At 38.6% G+C, this 15,178-nt stretch overlaps 2 protein-coding genes across 2 annotated transcripts; both read right to left on the bottom strand.

The window, feature by feature from the left end:
* Positions 1-4,269: 4,269 nt before the first annotated feature.
* LOC107094150 (olfactory receptor 11H6-like) lies at positions 4,270-5,214 on the bottom strand. Its single transcript, XM_015389590.1, has one exon. The coding sequence runs from the start codon at positions 5,203-5,205 to the stop codon at positions 4,270-4,272; it is 936 nt and encodes a 311-aa protein (XP_015245076.1). The 5' UTR covers positions 5,206-5,214.
* Positions 5,215-9,484: 4,270 nt separating this feature from the next.
* On the bottom strand, positions 9,485-10,467 carry LOC107094149 (olfactory receptor 11H6-like). The gene has a single exon (XM_015389588.1). The coding sequence runs from the start codon at positions 10,456-10,458 to the stop codon at positions 9,523-9,525; it is 936 nt and encodes a 311-aa protein (XP_015245074.1). The 5' UTR covers positions 10,459-10,467; the 3' UTR covers positions 9,485-9,522.
* Between the last annotated feature and the right edge of the window lie 4,711 nt (positions 10,468-15,178).

Below are 15,178 nucleotides of genomic sequence, written 5' to 3'. Positions count from 1 at the left end.
CCTGCCTGAGGTATTCACCAAGCCATTTGTCTTTGGGGGCCATCTTTCTGATGTACTCCTGGATCTTAGTTGTTTCATAGCCATACTGCTTGGTCCCTGACGGCATCTAAGGCAGGAACCTCTGCTGGAAGGAAACACAGGTTAGTGACCATGTCAATCCAACTGAGGAAGATTATGAACATGTGAGTCAATAACCTGGTCTTAAAGTTCAGTCCGTGCCCAGAGGACGAGGTTGGTTCCAGCCCGCCGGGTGCCAACACCACGTGGCATACTCTGCCCAGAGAGTACCAGTTGTTGAAAGCTAAAGACTGCACAACTGGCAGGAGATCAGATCCAAGCAGACAAAGGAAGGCAGGACGGTCCAGAGGGAGAAGCCAAAGCCTGTGTCAAAGAGGTTCACAGAAGTCCGGGCCAGAAGGTCAGAGAGGTAGTGAAGGGAAATCCATGTCGGTGCATGAAAGCAGAGCCAGGCTCGGTCAACAGGCAGAATGCAGGCGGAGCTTGATGACAGGTCAGGCAAACACTCAATACTCTTACAGTAGTGTGTCGCAGTGAGCTTGTAACAGATATTTTTGATATATGCCCAATTTTTAAGCGTGGTCTGTTATTCCACGCCACAACGCAAGAGGGAAAATCATGATCTAGCTAGGATAATGGGTCTGGTGGGTGGGCTGTTTCTCTTCTGGTTACGGAGGTTATCCTCCATGAATTGCTTGAATATGTGCTGTCCTTGTAGTGTGGAGAATGAGAGTCGTAAAGATGTGGATACTTCCTCACAGACTCACTCTTCTAGCTGGCCCATCTTCTCAAGTCGTTTTCCACAATGATGGTCACACAAGCCGGTAAGGTACCAAACTGTCAGGAATCCCGTTTGTGTGGTCTGTTTTTGTGTTTCCTTTCCTCCTCCACCAGGTGGTGCCCCGTCCTCATTGGTTCTCCCTGCACACCTGCAGCTCATTTCGTCATTACCTGTGGAGTGTTCTTAAGCTGCTGACTGCCACTACCTTGACTGGAGAGTGTTTGCCAATACAGGGTACTCTAGCCATGCTTACTTTAGCAAAGTCTAACCTAAGTCTTTGTTTTGCCAATACTGGGGACTCTAGCCATGCTTAGTTTAGCAGAGTCTAACCTGAGTTTTTTTTGTTTGCCAGTTTGGGATTCTCTAGTCAAGCTGAGTTTTTCTGAGTCAAACTGAGTTTTTGTCAACTTGAGTCTTAACTTTGTTTTTGTCTTTGCCTCTCAGCAGGAAGTCATCCTGCAAACTGGATTTGTTCGGTCCTTCTCTCTCTGGAAGGTTCAACTGAGCTTCTAACTGAGCTGGGGTTCCAAACAGGAGGTTTGGACCCACCTTCCCTAAGAGGTACTGAGCTTTTAGCTGAGCTGGGGTCCCAAACAAGAAGTTTGGACCCACTTTCCCCAAGAGGTTGTTTGAGCTTCACACCAAGCAAAGGTTTCATCAGCACCACAGCCCGTTCAAGTTCCGCAGGAAATCAGAGTGGCAGTAAGCTTCGCTGTTCACTCCAAACAGGAAGTTTGGATCAACTCTCCCGAAGTGGTCGTTTGAGCTTCACACCAAACAAAAGTTTCTTCAGCACTACAGCCCGTTCAAGTACTGCAGGAAATCTGAGTGGCAGTAAGCTTCTCCATTCACAAAGGAACAACCGCAGTTTGAGTAACCCAGTCCACCCATCACCAAGCAAGACACTCTCTGGTACAATCCTCTCACTCTGGATTCCATAAACGACACCTTTCACTGGAGAAGTGAGTCTGCAACTTTTTCCTCCTATGCAAAACCAAAAGATTCAAATTTCCCACTGAGCCTGAACTAACCGCAGTGTGTTTCCCTCACCTTTCAGTTCTGGTTGAGCAGTGTTCAGAGCAACACTGGACTTCATTCTACTCTGAGCTGTACTTGAGTCATCACCATACTCTTAATAAACCTGTTAAACTTTTCCCTGGTCTCTCTGTTTGGCTTTCTGCATGTTGGGGTAAGACCTTAGATAAAAATCATGACACAAACAGGAAATTCGCATAGTGTAGAGCGGATGTTGAATTGACCAATCAGATTCAACATACACACAAACTATCTGGTTTCTGAGCATAAAATAGGCTTAAGGCTCCACCCCCAGTGAGTTCACATAGTAAGTCTCAGGACCCAGTTTAAGTGTCCGTTAAGGGGGTTTCCAAGGCCTTTGCTTGTGATTGCTGAATCACTGATTCAAAGCCCCACTCCCACGGACTGACACTCTGGGTCCCTTAGCAAGACCCTTAACCCCACACTGCCCCCGGGCACCGCACAGTGGCTGGGAACTGCTCCCCAATGGGATGGGTTAAATGCAGAGGTAAATTTCTCAAATGTGAGATCAATAAAGTTTTATTATTATTATAATTCAAGATTTCGGTAAACAATAAAAAGTCAAGTTCTGGATTTACAAAGCCAATGCTCCAATAGATATTAGAAGGCTAGCACTCCCGTGTTTAGAGCTATGTATTTATCTTGAAATTATTGAATTATTTAGACATTGTAATTACTGGATTCTAATGTTGAATAGGTTAAAGTTAAAAAGGCTCTGTCAGCTCTTATTAATGCCATTTAGCTACATACAAGAAGTAAAATTCGGCAAAAGGAAAAAATTGCAACTTTCACAGTGGGCGTAGGCTAAAGTATATAAAATATTATGAATTTGTTCTTATAAACAATGTAAGTCCTGAGTCTGAACATCCCTGCAGCACAGGAAGTTGGCTTATGAAATTAGTACATGGGATATAAAACCTATGTATGGATGGTAGATGGATGATTCAATTTATTCATTTAAAAACCTGAGCTGACACTGGTGACAGAGAAATACACGTTCTTTGAATTACCGTAACTCTTTGAATGTTTTCCCTGTTTTCAACAGATTGTAAATCTTAGAATTGCAGATTTGGGCTGAAGTATGGCACTATAAGATAGTCTCAATGGTTGCTGCATGGTTGCTGTCAGATTTTTGGAGAAGGAGCAGAATGGAGATACAAGAGACAGTAAACACAGAAACTAGTAAAATGGCTTGTGAATACATTTCTGCTTGAAAGTTTACATACCCTTCCTTTAAAACAGAAAGAAAATCAGCTGGCAGTAAAATAAAAATTGAAATTGACAAAGTAAAGAATTAAAAACTATAAAGAAATGGAATTCATGAACGATTTTGGATGTATATAACAGTGGTGATTTCTCATTGAATACCCTGCAAATTTCGTAAAATTATTGGTAAAATATGTATTGTAAAACTTCAGAAATGTAATTATTAAACTGCATTAAATATGCGCTGAAATGCACCTGATTTCAAGTATGTTGTGCATTAATCAGCTGTTTATTGCGCTCATGGATGTAATCTCCCCTCCTCTCTGGAGCAGCAGGACACTGCCTGTCAGTCTTTATGAGAAATCTCTGTTGAGGTTTGAGCCTTGGGCTATTTTGGTAAACAGTGAGAAAGTAGAGCCCAGATTGCATAACACGGCAAAAAACGTCACCTCCAGTGACACTTAACCTTTTAGGGGGTCTATGGAGACCAGTTCCATTATCTCAGAATGCCCCTTGGTGAATGCCCCATTTTGGACTGAAGTAATTGCAGACTTGGAAGGATGGACTTGACTTGACTGTCCACAGATAAATCATTACAACAGCGTCTATCTGTTCAAACATAAGTCTCTCATACCGCCTGGATTTTCCACAGAAGTGTTAGGGCTTAAAGTGGCTGGTTTTATTGTGGGTGCAAGACCTTCTGTGGAAATGGAAAAGTTCCAACAGGCCTCAGACTATGGACTACCTTAAGCTCATAACAGTCTCGTTTATTTCAATCACTGATAAGATAAACAATTTCAAAGTAACAAGTCAAATATGGAGATGCTCCTTGTCATCTATCAGGTCACATCACTAAATTGCTTGCATTACTACCAGAAATGTTACATGTATATTTATGTTGAATAGTACTGTACATTTGTATTTGTATTTTGTTTGTTTTTGTTGTTTATTTGTAAATTAAAAATGAAAAAAAAAAGATTGAGTCACAAAATACCCTCATGATCTAAAACCAATCACATTCTTCCTACAGTAGTACCGGTACCTCAATGCATAACAAAAAAAAAAACAATAAAAAATCCCGGAAAAACGGATGTTGCTATGAGCAATTTATTCTGCAGGCAAACTGGTCAACAACTTGAACATGATTGAAAAAATATATAATGACAGGTTATGAATGCATTGTTTAGTAATACATCCTAAATGTGTCCTTAAATTGATTTGAATTTAAAAGTAACAAAATCAATAATTCTGTTTCTGACCTTGGTCAACTTAAAACCATAAATGAGCGGATTCATCAGGGGAGGAATGACAAGAACCTCTATTGCAATAAAGTTTTTTAAAGGCTGAGGTAATTCTTTAGATCCGAGTCGATCATTAACAATTTCAATAAGTATGGTCAGAAAAAAAGTGCATAAAGAGATTAAATGTGGCACACAAGTTTGCATAAACTTTGCCCTGTTTTCTATAGAATTGTAACATCTTTTAATGATATACATGTAAGACCATACAATAAAGAAACCATGAAGAATATAAATTATTATTGTAATGTTTGCAATAATGCTGTTAGTAGCGGTTTCTTTAGGAATACATGACAGTGACACAATCACCAAGTTCACACAGAAAAGTCTGTTAATGTATGGACTGCATAACTTCAGTCTGGATGTAAGAAAAATGTTGACTGCAACAATGAAAAATGATGTTAACCAAAAAGAGCATGCCAGCTTAATGACCCTTTGTACTGACATGACACAGTGGTATTCCAATGGACGACATATAGCCAAATACCGATCATATGCCATAAGAGCAAGGATGGACAGATCACTGCAGGCAAAGGAGTACAACAACTGAGCCTGCAAAAGACACCCTGAATAAGAGATGACATGAACAGGAGAAAGCAGATCCCACAGAAATTTAGGATAGAAACCTGCTGTTCCATAAAGTGCATTAATGCAAAACGCACATAGAAGAATATACATTGGTTCATGTAGTGCTTTGTCAAAGATGATGATCAGAATAAGAGAAACATTTACCAAGATGGTTGTGCAGTAACACAGCAAACTGAGGAAGAATAAAGCTGATCTCTGATTCCGACTTGTTTCATTCAAACCTGAAAGAAAAAACACTGAAATTATTGAAACATTCATTTTTTCTTGGCTAAGAAATCTCTCTTTGTTATTTGACAGCTGACTTGAACTCTTCAAGTGACCAGCCTGGCTCTTGCAACAATAAAATAACATTGTCAAGCAAATTCAGCTAATTAAATATTTCAAATCATCCAATCAGTTTCTTTTGAACCTGATTGGTGGAAAGTTTGTAGCTTCAGAGTTGTTTCTACAGTGAACAAATACTTCAGAAAGCAAATGTATTCCCTTGCAGGATTGAGTGATTACATCATTTAAAAAAAACATTTTGCCATAAGAGGCACTGAAGTGTTTGTATAAAAAAAAGTTTGGAAAAAGTTTTTTTTTTCTTTTATAAGAGGATGGAATAGGGAAAGGAAAAGGAAAAGAACAGTAATCAATGATAGTTTGTGTCTTTCTCTATTTGAAATGTTATTTACATTCGAGTTAACAACTGAGTTGCACTTTTAATGAAAACAGAAACTTTCTCTCATGCAACATAAAGAAGTTGCAGTTGAAATTAAATTCAACAAATTCAGTGTTTATCTATTATATAGCACAGCAATTCGTCAGTTGATTTTGTGGAAAATTGTTTGTTTTCTTTTAACATTTTGTTTGGTTTGACATTTTTTCACCCCTTCCTAGTGGCTTACACTCTTTTACTCTTAGATTCTTGTGTATTATCTGAAACTAAAGAACATTTTCATCTGAAAGAACATCTGAAAGAGGGATCAACCAGCATTAGGTATTCAGTTAAAGATGCCTCTGTTCAACTAAGGATCTTGAGAAGTATCTGGAGAAAATAGCAGTTATGGAAATGTAAAAAATGTCAAAAAAGTGTCTTGAAATTAACAAGAAGGTAAATGCTGGTAAAGGAAAGTTTACAACTCCCCCAGTGATTCTGAACAGTGATGGCCAGAAAACTAGCTCCACCAATAAAAACAATAAAGATGAAATCAGAATAAACAGTTTTTTTTATTTTAGTTTTTTTTTTTACCAGACATTGCAGATGGGATTAGTGAAGGATCCCCTATGATTTAAGGCTTTCAGAATTAGAAATACTTTAATGATCCCAGGCAGAAATTATCGTTGTTACACGCTCCAGGTATACAAACAACATATTGCACACATTTATCATCTAAAGAAATAAAATTAAATATCAATATATATATATATATTAAAGATCTAAAAAAAGTAATGATTGCAATGTGCATAAGTGAGCAAAAGAATGAACAAATGTCAAAATTGTCATTAATCCTGTAATCTGAGTCCAAATTATGGGGGGGTGATCTTTTGATTTCAAGTATTTTTATATTTGGGGGCATGAGAAATATTCTTAAAGGTTTATTGTAAGCTTAAGCCCAAAGCAAACTTTTTATAATTATTTTAATGACCTTCTATCAATAATAGGTGTTGATTACAACTGTCTAATATTGTGGGAAACTTGGAAAACTCAAATCAACATTCCTCAAGACAAACATGCACATACACATACATATATTTGGGATACATACATTTTTATTTGTGAGACACATATATCTATGTTTGTCTCAACAAGTTCGAATGCCTGCACATAATCACAGTAACAGTGCATTCAGACAAGTTGCGGTGACTGCTGTAATTTCACAAGCACCAAGGAGAGTTTAGCGCTTTGCATTTCAGATGCACAGTGCAGAGCGTGTCAGCAAATAGGAGATGCTTGGGCTGCTAGAATCTAAGAAAGAACTCAGAAAACAGACTGAGTTGTTAGTACTTAAAAAAATTATTCTTTGTAAAAAAAAAAAATCCTATGTTCTACTGTTGTTTCAGATTACTTTTGTTAAAGATGATTTATTAGTCATCCAGAGGTCACCACCCCCGCGTCAAGCTCCAAATTGAACCAAAGTGTTCTACTTTTTTTTTGCTAGTTTAATGTTTTAGTGTTTAGATTCTGCNGCAGTGTTCAGAGCAACACTGGACTCACTTCATTCTACTCTGAGCTGTACTTGAGTCATCACCATACTCTTAATAAACCTGTTAAACTTTTCCCTGGTCTCTCTGTTTGGCTTTCTGCATGTTGGGGTAAGACCTTAGATAAAAATCATGACACAAACAGGAAATTCGCATAGTGTAGAGCGGATGTTGAATTGACCAATCAGATTCAACATACACACAAACTATCTGGTTTCTGAGCATAAAATAGGCTTAAGGCTCCACCCCCAGTGAGTTCACATAGTAAGTCTCAGGACCCAGTTTAAGTGTCCGTTAAGGGGGTTTCCAAGGCCTTTGCTTGTGATTGCTGAATCACTGATTCAAAGCCCCACTCCCACGGACTGACACTCTGGGTCCCTTAGCAAGACCCTTAACCCCACACTGCCCCCGGGCACCGCACAGTGGCTGGGAACTGCTCCCCAATGGGATGGGTTAAATGCAGAGGTAAATTTCTCAAATGTGAGATCAATAAAGTTTTATTATTATTATAATTCAAGATTTCGGTAAACAATAAAAAGTCAAGTTCTGGATTTACAAAGCCAATGCTCCAATAGATATTAGAAGGCTAGCACTCCCGTGTTTAGAGCTATGTATTTATCTTGAAATTATTGAATTATTTAGACATTGTAATTACTGGATTCTAATGTTGAATAGGTTAAAGTTAAAAAGGCTCTGTCAGCTCTTATTAATGCCATTTAGCTACATACAAGAAGTAAAATTCGGCAAAAGGAAAAAATTGCAACTTTCACAGTGGGCGTAGGCTAAAGTATATAAAATATTATGAATTTGTTCTTATAAACAATGTAAGTCCTGAGTCTGAACATCCCTGCAGCACAGGAAGTTGGCTTATGAAATTAGTACATGGGATATAAAACCTATGTATGGATGGTAGATGGATGATTCAATTTATTCATTTAAAAACCTGAGCTGACACTGGTGACAGAGAAATACACGTTCTTTGAATTACCGTAACTCTTTGAATGTTTTCCCTGTTTTCAACAGATTGTAAATCTTAGAATTGCAGATTTGGGCTGAAGTATGGCACTATAAGATAGTCTCAATGGTTGCTGCATGGTTGCTGTCAGATTTTTGGAGAAGGAGCAGAATGGAGATACAAGAGACAGTAAACACAGAAACTAGTAAAATGGCTTGTGAATACATTTCTGCTTGAAAGTTTACATACCCTTCCTTTAAAACAGAAAGAAAATCAGCTGGCAGTAAAATAAAAATTGAAATTGACAAAGTAAAGAATTAAAAACTATAAAGAAATGGAATTCATGAACGATTTTGGATGTATATAACAGTGGTGATTTCTCATTGAATACCCTGCAAATTTCGTAAAATTATTGGTAAAATATGTATTGTAAAACTTCAGAAATGTAATTATTAAACTGCATTAAATATGCGCTGAAATGCACCTGATTTCAAGTATGTTGTGCATTAATCAGCTGTTTATTGCGCTCATGGATGTAATCTCCCCTCCTCTCTGGAGCAGCAGGACACTGCCTGTCAGTCTTTATGAGAAATCTCTGTTGAGGTTTGAGCCTTGGGCTATTTTGGTAAACAGTGAGAAAGTAGAGCCCAGATTGCATAACACGGCAAAAAACGTCACCTCCAGTGACACTTAACCTTTTAGGGGGTCTATGGAGACCAGTTCCATTATCTCAGAATGCCCCTTGGTGAATGCCCCATTTTGGACTGAAGTAATTGCAGACTTGGAAGGATGGACTTGACTTGACTGTCCACAGATAAATCATTACAACAGCGTCTATCTGTTCAAACATAAGTCTCTCATACCGCCTGGATTTTCCACAGAAGTGTTAGGGCTTAAAGTGGCTGGTTTTATTGTGGGTGCAAGACCTTCTGTGGAAATGGAAAAGTTCCAACAGGCCTCAGACTATGGACTACCTTAAGCTCATAACAGTCTCGTTTATTTCAATCACTGATAAGATAAACAATTTCAAAGTAACAAGTCAAATATGGAGATGCTCCTTGTCATCTATCAGGTCACATCACTAAATTGCTTGCATTACTACCAGAAATGTTACATGTATATTTATGTTGAATAGTACTGTACATTTGTATTTGTATTTTGTTTGTTTTTGTTGTTTATTTGTAAATTAAAAATGAAAAAAAAAAGATTGAGTCACAAAATACCCTCATGATCTAAAACCAATCACATTCTTCCTACAGTAGTACCGGTACCTCAATGCATAACAAAAAAAAAACAATAAAAAATCCCGGAAAAACGGATGTTGCTATGAGCAATTTATTCTGCAGGCAAACTGGTCAACAACTTGAACATGATTGAAAAAATATATAATGACAGGTTATGAATGCATTGTTTAGTAATACATCCTAAATGTGTCCTTAAATTGATTTGAATTTAAAAGTAACAAAATCAATAATTCTGTTTCTGACCTTGGTCAACTTAAAACCATAAATGAGCGGATTCATCAGGGGAGGAATGACAAGAACCTCTATTGCAATAAAGTTTTTTAAAGGCTGAGGTAATTCTTTAGATCCGAGTCGATCATTAACAATTTCAATAAGTATGGTCAGAAAAAAAGTGCATAAAGAGATTAAATGTGGCACACAAGTTTGCATAAACTTTGCCCTGTTTTCTATAGAATTGTAACATCTTTTAATGATATACATGTAAGACCATACAATAAAGAAACCATGAAGAATATAAATTATTATTGTAATGTTTGCAATAATGCTGTTAGTAGCGGTTTCTTTAGGAATACATGACAGTGACACAATCACCAAGTTCACACAGAAAAGTCTGTTAATGTATGGACTGCATAACTTCAGTCTGGATGTAAGAAAAATGTTGACTGCAACAATGAAAAATGATGTTAACCAAAAAGAGCATGCCAGCTTAATGACCCTTTGTACTGACATGACACAGTGGTATTCCAATGGACGACATATAGCCAAATACCGATCATATGCCATAAGAGCAAGGATGGACAGATCACTGCAGGCAAAGGAGTACAACAACTGAGCCTGCAAAAGACACCCTGAATAAGAGATGACATGAACAGGAGAAAGCAGATCCCACAGAAATTTAGGATAGAAACCTGCTGTTCCATAAAGTGCATTAATGCAAAACGCACATAGAAGAATATACATTGGTTCATGTAGTGCTTTGTCAAAGATGATGATCAGAATAAGAGAAACATTTACCAAGATGGTTGTGCAGTAACACAGCAAACTGAGGAAGAATAAAGCTGATCTCTGATTCCGACTTGTTTCATTCAAACCTGAAAGAAAAAACACTGAAATTATTGAAACATTCATTTTTTCTTGGCTAAGAAATCTCTCTTTGTTATTTGACAGCTGACTTGAACTCTTCAAGTGACCAGCCTGGCTCTTGCAACAATAAAATAACATTGTCAAGCAAATTCAGCTAATTAAATATTTCAAATCATCCAATCAGTTTCTTTTGAACCTGATTGGTGGAAAGTTTGTAGCTTCAGAGTTGTTTCTACAGTGAACAAATACTTCAGAAAGCAAATGTATTCCCTTGCAGGATTGAGTGATTACATCATTTAAAAAAAACATTTTGCCATAAGAGGCACTGAAGTGTTTGTATAAAAAAAAGTTTGGAAAAAGTTTTTTTTTTCTTTTATAAGAGGATGGAATAGGGAAAGGAAAAGGAAAAGAACAGTAATCAATGATAGTTTGTGTCTTTCTCTATTTGAAATGTTATTTACATTCGAGTTAACAACTGAGTTGCACTTTTAATGAAAACAGAAACTTTCTCTCATGCAACATAAAGAAGTTGCAGTTGAAATTAAATTCAACAAATTCAGTGTTTATCTATTATATAGCACAGCAATTCGTCAGTTGATTTTGTGGAAAATTGTTTGTTTTCTTTTAACATTTTGTTTGGTTTGACATTTTTTCACCCCTTCCTAGTGGCTTACACTCTTTTACTCTTAGATTCTTGTGTATTATCTGAAACTAAAGAACATTTTCATCTGAAAGAACATCTGAAAGAGGGATCAACCAGCATTAGGTATTCAGTTAAAGATGCCTCTGTTCAACTAAGGATCTTGAGAAGTATCTGGAGAAAATAGCAGTTATGGAAATGTAAAAAATGTCAAAAAAGTGTCTTGAAATTAACAAGAAGGTAAATGCTGGTAAAGGAAAGTTTACAACTCCCCCAGTGATTCTGAACAGTGATGGCCAGAAAACTAGCTCCACCAATAAAAACAATAAAGATGAAATCAGAATAAACAGTTTTTTTTATTTTAGTTTTTTTTTTTACCAGACATTGCAGATGGGATTAGTGAAGGATCCCCTATGATTTAAGGCTTTCAGAATTAGAAATACTTTAATGATCCCAGGCAGAAATTATCGTTGTTACACGCTCCAGGTATACAAACAACATATTGCACACATTTATCATCTAAAGAAATAAAATTAAATATCAATATATATATATATATTAAAGATCTAAAAAAAGTAATGATTGCAATGTGCATAAGTGAGCAAAAGAATGAACAAATGTCAAAATTGTCATTAATCCTGTAATCTGAGTCCAAATTATGGGGGGGTGATCTTTTGATTTCAAGTATTTTTATATTTGGGGGCATGAGAAATATTCTTAAAGGTTTATTGTAAGCTTAAGCCCAAAGCAAACTTTTTATAATTATTTTAATGACCTTCTATCAATAATAGGTGTTGATTACAACTGTCTAATATTGTGGGAAACTTGGAAAACTCAAATCAACATTCCTCAAGACAAACATGCACATACACATACATATATTTGGGATACATACATTTTTATTTGTGAGACACATATATCTATGTTTGTCTCAACAAGTTCGAATGCCTGCACATAATCACAGTAACAGTGCATTCAGACAAGTTGCGGTGACTGCTGTAATTTCACAAGCACCAAGGAGAGTTTAGCGCTTTGCATTTCAGATGCACAGTGCAGAGCGTGTCAGCAAATAGGAGATGCTTGGGCTGCTAGAATCTAAGAAAGAACTCAGAAAACAGACTGAGTTGTTAGTACTTAAAAAAATTATTCTTTGTAAAAAAAAAAAATCCTATGTTCTACTGTTGTTTCAGATTACTTTTGTTAAAGATGATTTATTAGTCATCCAGAGGTCACCACCCCCGCGTCAAGCTCCAAATTGAACCAAAGTGTTCTACTTTTTTTTTGCTAGTTTAATGTTTTAGTGTTTAGATTCTGCCTTTGGACCTCTGAGCCTGTGTGCCCCTGTTCTGATCTGCTTGCCTGGTCTGTCTTTGGACTCCTGCTGGATCCTGCCTGCTTACAATGCTGGATCTGTCTCCTGATCCTAACCTATATTTCCCTTTGGTAACCCCACTGGGTCTCTGATGTTTTGGCCTGGACTCCTGTTAACCTCATTGACACCTGCTTTGGCTTTGCCTTCTGTAAACTCTAGCCTTCCCTAGTCTACTTGCTTCTGCTCATCAGCCAGTTTAGCAGCCTTCTTGGCTTTGGATCAAGGAATTCTCTGGGTGGCGTCTGCCATGGGCTGTGAGAAATCATCCAGCTGGATTTCACAGCTGGTGATTTTTCCAGCTGATTTCTGCTCAGTGCTTCCCAGTAGGGAGGCATCAAGAGGACTCCTTTCTTTGAGACAGGGAGATCGGACTGTGCCAAAGTATATTATTGACTTCCATTAGCTAGCGTCCAGGAGAGTCACTGGACCGAGGAAGTTCTCGTGGGTGTATTTATCACTGGGCTGAAGGAAAGGATAGAAGATGAACTCTCCACCAGAGCCTACCCTCAGTCTCTGAAGCAGCTACAGGGTCTGGCTTCTTGGTTTGATCTTCACTTCTTAGAATAGCGCAGAAAGCTCACATCAGCAAATGTGCATTCTGATGCTTCTTCTATTCCTCTGGCACCTGTAGCGATGTACCTGGCACTGTACCGATGCAGCTGTGACACACCCGTCTTTCCATGGAGGAGAGGGATCGACATTTCAAGCTGAAAATGTGCCTCTACTGCGGCGGAGAGGGACACCGAGAGAGATCTTTTCTAGTAAAAGGACAGGCTCAGTAGGAGGGGGGAGAATCCAGCTAAGCCAAGCTGGACTGTCCTTCTCCCCAGGTACCCCCGAGAGGAAGGTTATATTCCTTGTCAGTTCCAGAATCAAAAGCCATGGAGAAATATATCTCTGGGTCGTCCCTCTTTCTCACCTACTGGTGTGGGCTTCTTTTTGGTAGGGAAGATGAACAGTTCTCTCAGATGGTGCATAGACTTCAGAGGTCTTAATATTATCACAGCAATGAATCTCTATACCATTCCACTAATCAATTCAGCTTTTGACCAGATTCAGGGTGCAAAATGATTCACTAAGTACGCAATGCATACCATTTTGTACGAATCTGTCAGGGTGATGAGTGGAAGACAGCTTTCAATACTCCTACTGGACACTATGAGTATCTAGTCATGCCTTTTGGTCTCACCAATGTTCCAGCTGTCCTCCAGAACTTATTAAATGAGGTACTTAGTGACATGGTGGGACATTTTGTTTTTGTCTATTTAGATGATATTATCATTTACCCTTGGAACCTGTAGTCCCATAAAAACACGTCAGAGCTAATCTGTTGCACCCTTTACAAAATGAATTGTTTGTTAAGGCTCAGAAATGGGAATTTCATGTCGACACAATGTCATTCCTGGGTTTTGTGGTTTCTCCTAATCAGATCTCTATGGGCCCTAGAAAGGTTACCCACTGGCCTATACCCAAAGACAAGAGACTGCCGAGGTTCCCTGGGTTTGCTAATTTCTACAGGAGATTAATCAGAAACAACAGTCAGGTAGCTGCGCCCTTTCCTGCCCTTACACTTCTCCTAAGGTTAGGTTTTGTTATAACGAACAGGCTGATCAAGCCTTTCAAAACCCTAAATCTCTGTTTACCTCTGAACCAGCTCTGGTTTCTCCTGACACTGAAAAATTATTTATTGTAGAGGTGGATGCCTCCAGCACTGGGGTCAGGGCGGTCCTCAGTCAGGAAGCCAGAGATGCTCACATTGACCTATGTGCTGTTTTTTCTAAGAAACTTTAAAGTGCAGAGAAGAACTATGATGTTGGGGACGGAGAACTGCTAGCGGTCAAGCTGGCTCTGGAGGAATGGAGACGTTAGTTGGAGGGGTCCAAGACTCCTTTTTTGGTTTGGACTGACTCCATGTACAGGAGTTTGTGGTAGCTTGCCCCCATTGCAATCAATCTAAAACTTCTAGAAGTCTATTCTGTCTCCACCATGGTCCAACATTAACAAAAGTAATTTCCCTCTGGGATTATCAAACTATTTCTGATTCTGATTCATTGCCATGAATTTCATCACCTGTTTACCCAATTCTGAAGAAAATATTTTTACCATCATCAACATGTTTTCCAAAAATTCCTGTGATTCCAAAAATCTGAGGGATTGTTGTGTGAGGTTTTTCACCTCCATGGTCTACCGGAGGACATAGTTTCTAGTTTGTGTCTCAAAACAGGAAAGAATTCTGCGCTCTGCTTGGGATCTCTGTCAGTCTATCGTCAGGGTTCCATCCTCAGACTGACAGCCAGACAGAGAGGGCTAACCAAGAGGTGGAGACTAAATGTTCATATACTCTGTGAGTCTGATCCTACAAGATGGTCCAGTCAACGGTCATGGATTGAATACACCATAAATTGTGCTCCTTCTAGCACCACTGGGCTCTCTAGTTTTTTGTTGTGTTTGGTTTTCAGTCAACGGTGTTCACCATTCCAGAGAAAAATCTGAAGGTTCCATTGGCTTCGTGTTCCATTTTGAGGGGCAAGCGAGCCTGGAGGAGCGCTAACAGAGCTTTGTGTTATGTATCAGATAGCCAAACAAGGGCTGCAAAGCACTGGAGGGTTAGCAGCCCTGATTACCCAGTGGGTGAGAAGGTTTGGCCCTCCACCAAGGACCTGCCCCTTAGGGTGGAAAGCAGGAAGCTGGCACTCTGTTTCATCGGGCCGATCCCCGTTGCCAAGGTGGTGAACCCAGTGACTGTCCGCCTC

This window comes from Cyprinodon variegatus, unplaced genomic scaffold (assembly GCF_000732505.1).
Source record: "Cyprinodon variegatus isolate N-32 unplaced genomic scaffold, C_variegatus-1.0 Scaffold466, whole genome shotgun sequence".
NCBI classification, from domain to species: Eukaryota; Metazoa; Chordata; class Actinopteri; order Cyprinodontiformes; family Cyprinodontidae; genus Cyprinodon; species Cyprinodon variegatus.
The sequence above is the reverse complement of the archived record's forward strand: the minus strand, read 5'-3'. Positions and strand labels throughout refer to the sequence as shown.

Coding starts and splice junctions, on each gene's coding strand:
- LOC107094150 (XM_015389590.1), bottom strand. CDS start 5,205: ATGAATGTTTCAATAATTTCAGTGTTTTTTCTTTCAGGTTTGAATGAA.
- LOC107094149 (XM_015389588.1), bottom strand. CDS start 10,458: ATGAATGTTTCAATAATTTCAGTGTTTTTTCTTTCAGGTTTGAATGAA.